Source organism: Austrofundulus limnaeus, unplaced genomic scaffold (assembly GCF_001266775.1).
Source record: "Austrofundulus limnaeus strain Quisiro unplaced genomic scaffold, Austrofundulus_limnaeus-1.0 Scaffold1365, whole genome shotgun sequence".
Lineage (NCBI taxonomy): Eukaryota > Metazoa > Chordata > Actinopteri > Cyprinodontiformes > Rivulidae > Austrofundulus > Austrofundulus limnaeus.
Genome location: NW_013953767.1, coordinates 1 through 4,754, shown reverse-complemented (window position 1 = coordinate 4,754; position 4,754 = coordinate 1). Strand labels below are relative to the sequence as shown.

The 4,754-nt window shown below is 38.7% G+C and overlaps 1 protein-coding gene across 2 annotated transcripts in view; it reads right to left on the bottom strand.

Moving 5' to 3' along the window:
• Positions 1 to 4,055, bottom strand: part of inpp5f (inositol polyphosphate-5-phosphatase F) — a gene marked incomplete at its 5' end in the record, with an annotated part of 14,796 nt that extends 10,741 nt beyond the window's left edge. Inside the window, 4 exon segments of one of the 2 annotated variants that reach the window (XM_014032019.1) lie at positions 714 to 956; positions 1,059 to 1,187; positions 2,175 to 2,311; positions 3,975 to 4,055. In XM_014032019.1, the coding sequence (XP_013887473.1) occupies positions 714 to 956; positions 1,059 to 1,187; positions 2,175 to 2,311; positions 3,975 to 4,055 (590 nt within the window). 2 annotated transcript variants of the gene reach the window in all.
• Positions 4,056 to 4,754: the final 699 nt, after the last annotated feature.

The window sequence follows — 4,754 nt, the reverse complement described above, 5'->3', positions numbered from 1 at the left end:
AGTGAACACGAAAAGCATACCGGATAAATGATGACGTCAACAGGTCATAGCGAGCTATATCCACCCTGAAGGTTAATTTAGGACAATATTCAATTCAAATTCAATTCAAAAATACTTTATTGATCCCAGAGGGAAATTTGGTAATATCTGACGATTGGCTCTTTTAAATGAAACCAGAGAGCGTTGACAGAGAGGAGAAGGTAGAAATGACTCAGCCTGGAACTGAAAATATAGATGGAGGACAACAGAGCTGCTTCATGGAAGAAGAGCCTCAGCTTAGCCTGTTAGCCCCGACGCTATATTGCCTTGTATGTTTTAGCTTGGTGCTTGCGCAACAAACTAACAAGCTAAACTGAGGTCCTCCATCTATATTTTCAGTTTCAGGCTGAGTCATTTCTACCTTCTCCTCTCTGTCAACGCTCTCTGGTTTCATTTAAAAGAGCCAATCGTCAGATATTGTCCAAGATTAACCTTCAGAGTGGATATAGCTCACTAGCAGCCTCACACCGATGTCCTATCCACGTAATCATTTACCCAGAATACTTTGCGTGTAAATAAAATTGCCTCGTCCGTGTAATATATTTTAAAACTTTCATTTAAAAAATATAAAAACTAAACAGCCTACAGTATTTTTAGTCTGTATTTTACAGTTAAAATATATGTTCATCACAGGATGATGATGATGTAATCATCGGACACTGAGTATCTGTCACCTGGAGGTCGATGAGGTCCTGGATCATGTATTTGTTCCAGAAGAAACGATCGTCCACCTGCTTCCACAGAGGTAAAGCAGATTTATCCGAGTCGCCCTGGCGCTGCACGCTGTTCGTCAGGTCGTAGGTGGTGCTGTAGTAAAAGGAGTCCGAGTCCATGAACACCTTGTACAGCTCGTCCAGCAGGCGCCGCTCCAAACGCTCCTTCTCTTTGTTCTCTTTGACCTGGAAGGCAGGTGAATACTGGAGTGGGACGGCAGGCGGGCGGAGAGCGGAGGGAAGCGTAAGAAGCCAAGAAATCCCACAGAGAAGAAGGAAAAGCCTGAAAACTGAAAGCAGACGCACCTTTTTCTTGATGGGAACGGCCACGTTGGATTTAATCTGACTGAAAGTTTTCAGCAGGAACTTTGAATCCTCAGGAGACGGGGCCAGTTTCTCCGGTTTGTCGATTCCAAAGTGATGCTTCTTGCAGAGCTGCGAAGAAATGAAGAAAATGTCAAATTTCTGGGTTTGAGTGAGGTTCTGCCTCCGGTGGAGGAGCTCAAACTTCTCAGGGTTTTAGTCTCGACACTTCCAACGGCTCTCAGGAAACGTTAGGGATGACTCTCAGCTACCAAAACCCTTTTTACTAAAMTATTTATAAACATGAAGCAGTTTAGCTTAGCTGTGGCAGCCATCTTAAATCAAACGTAAACAGACTGTAGACGTACTTCATGAGWTATTTTGCTAACAGACAAAGTTATTAGAGCTAACAAGTTTTMGTTTTGAATTTTAGCTATTTTACATGTTTGCTGGATCCACTTAGCTGCYACGGCCATCTTGGATTAGCTGTAGACGAACATCTGTTTATTCATTTCTGAGAATTATTCAGTTCTGTCCATTTGTTCATGAGATATTTCACTAACTAATATTTAAACAAAGGCTAAAACGCAGTTTTTCGCATCTATTCACATCTCATAGACCAGATAAAATTGTGGCAATGGCCTCCTCTGGCCTGCGGGCCTTCATTTTGACACATGGGATTCAAAARATTTTGCGATAAAAGTAAATGTAGAAATTTGTTTAGAGTTTATTTCCAAACAATAGCTGAAGTAAACAGGTTGAGTCACTACAGTGGACTAAATAATTCTAATTTAAACTATCTACATTCATCTGTAGGGATTCTAAAAGCAGAACACGACAGATGGAGGTTCTGTGGGTCCAGGTCTAAAAGCTACCGGTCCACCTCCTGGTTTTACTCACTTGGAAGAATTCAGTCTCATCATCCAAGAAGCTTTCCRGAAAAACTGAAATCTTAGTAAAATTGTTATTTGTTATTTTAATTTAACTTTTCCGACATGAATCACGCTCTGACTCATGCTGGGTATTTTTAGTACATTAATAAAAATTCATTTTCACAAGTTCTGACAGAGCTGAGACAGTATTAATAGAGCATCAGCAGAATGTGAGAGCTCTGCCCACCTCCAGGTCCAGCTCCTGAGGCTCCTCTTCAGACAGAGGAATCACAACGATTTTGGTGATTTTGTAAACCTTGTGGTTTCCTGGTAAACGACCCACCAGAGCTTTCTGACGGATTAAAACGAGGCCGAGTGGAAGATCTGCCAAGAGAGAAAAACATGAAGGAAGAGCTGCGTCATTCATGGTAATCAGTCTGAAGGTGTTAATTAAGAAAATATAGATTTTATTAAGAAGCTGTATGAAACATCCAGCAAATAAATATCTATATTGTGATTTTATTTGGTACACAGAGTATTATTTGCACTTTATTGTGAAAGGGTATGAATGCAGACAGAATCAGGATTACTAAAAAGTTTTTATTTAAATATTCCAAACTTTTCCAGACTCAAAAATCTACCAGCCGACGTTTGTTTTTTAACTTCTAGAAACAAAATTAATTTACAGCTGATATTTTCCACAGTAACAGAAAACATGAAAAACAGACTAAACTAGAAAAATTAGCATTTTCTGCAGAAAACAGTCAACGCTGAGCACTTTACTGTGTTAAACAATCTGAAACTAATTTATCAAAATCAAAACGATAACAAATCCTATATTTCTCAAAAACTTAGCTAGAAACCAAACAGCAAAATAAAAGCTAAAAGTTAAAACCAGCAAAACTGTAGCTAAAAGGCTGAATAAAGCAAAACTGTTAATAAAAACGTAAACGAGCAAAACAGAAGTTAAAATTAAATTATGGCAAAACTGTAACTACAAGCTAAAAATGGTGCTAAAATGTTAGCTCAAAGAAAAATATAACGGTTACCACATATAACATAGCTACAGTTTGGCTCACTGTTAACAAATTGTAGCTCAAAGCAAAAAAAGAGCCAAACAGTAGCTACAAGCTAAAAGGAGCTAAACTGTAGCTACAAGCTAAAAGGAGCCAAACCATAGCTACAAGCTAAAAATTAGCTAAGCTGTAACTACAAGCTAAAAAGGAGCCAAATTGTAGCTACAAGCTAAAAAGGAGCCAAACTGTAGCTGCAAGCTGAAAATGAGCTAAGCTGTAGCTACAAGCTGAAAATGAGCTAAGCTGTAGCTACAAGCTGAAAATGAGCTAAGCTGTAGCTACAAGCTGAAAATGAGCTAAGCTGTAGCTACAAGCTAAAAGGAGCTAAACCATAGCTACAATACAAGCAAAAAAAAGAGCCAAACCATAGCTACAAGCTAAATGGAGCCAAACCGTAGCTACAAGCTAAATAGAGCCAAACCGTAGCTACAAACTAAAAATGAGCTAAGCTGTAGCTACAAGCTAAATGGAGCCTAACTGTAGCTACAAGCTAAAAATGAGCTAAGCTGTAGCTATAAGCTAAAAGGAGCTAAACCGTAGTTAGAATGCAAGCAAAAAAAGAGCCAAACCATAGCTACAAGCTAAATGGAGCCAAACTGTAGCTGCAAGCTAAAAATGAGCTAAGCTGTAGCTACAAGCTAAAAAGGAGCCAAATTGTAGCTGCAATAAGGATCTTCTAAAGTTTAGAAACAAACTTTTTTTAAAATTTTGTCTATTTTTATTTAGACCAAGAAATGACTACATTAAATTTATTTATTATTATTTATTATTCGTTTATTTTTGAATTCACCTTAGGAACTTTGTCACAACTAAATACACACAGTTCATAGTATTTTACTCTATTTGTACTAATAAAACCCACAGAACGGGAGCGTCCTGTTCCCACACACACTGAAAATGTGATCAGGACACAGTGAGATGGCTGCAGGAACAGTTTATTAGTAAAAACAAAAGGTTTGCTCTCCTCCTACCTGTGTGAAGCTGGATTTTTCCAATGACYCCTTCTACCAAACCCAAACACACCGGGTTCCACGCCAGCAGCAGGTCTGTTGCTGAAACAAATAAATGGAAATGAGCTTGAGTGAGGCGTTGATGGAGACACAGTTACAGAGACTGTTTTTATTTATCGTCTCACTGTGACCCAACAGAGAACAAGATAATCATTTCCTGCCATCAATGACACCGTTTTACATTAAACAAGCATTTCTTAGACGAATGATTCTGGCAAGTTTTAAACAACGGCCTGTGGGACCTCTGTATATAACTCTCAGCAACTACCACACCAAGCTGTGGAGCCATATCTGTACAGCTGACAGGGTCAGTTAGCTGCTGCGGCCATCTTGATCAGGTCAAGTGGGTCAAAAAGTCAGTTGTCGATGAAATTAAGCATCAAAATTAAGAAAATCTGCAGCTACAAGTTTAAAAAGTCAAACTGAAGTTTCAAGATAAATGTAGCCAAACTGTAGCTGAAAGCTAAAGGAAGCTAAATCGGAGCTACAAGCTGAATGGGGTCAAACTATGGCTGCAAGCCAAATCTGCAGGTACAAGTGAAATGTAACCAAACCACAGCTACAAGCTATAAATGTAGCCAAACCACAGCTACAAGCTAAATGTAGCCAAAACATTGCTGAAAGCTAAATTGAGCCTAATTGTAGCTACAAGCTAAATTGATTTGATTTGATTTATTGATTTAACAGGAAAAGATTACTAAAAATCAAGCCTGACTCAGCATAATTGCTGTTTTACAGCAG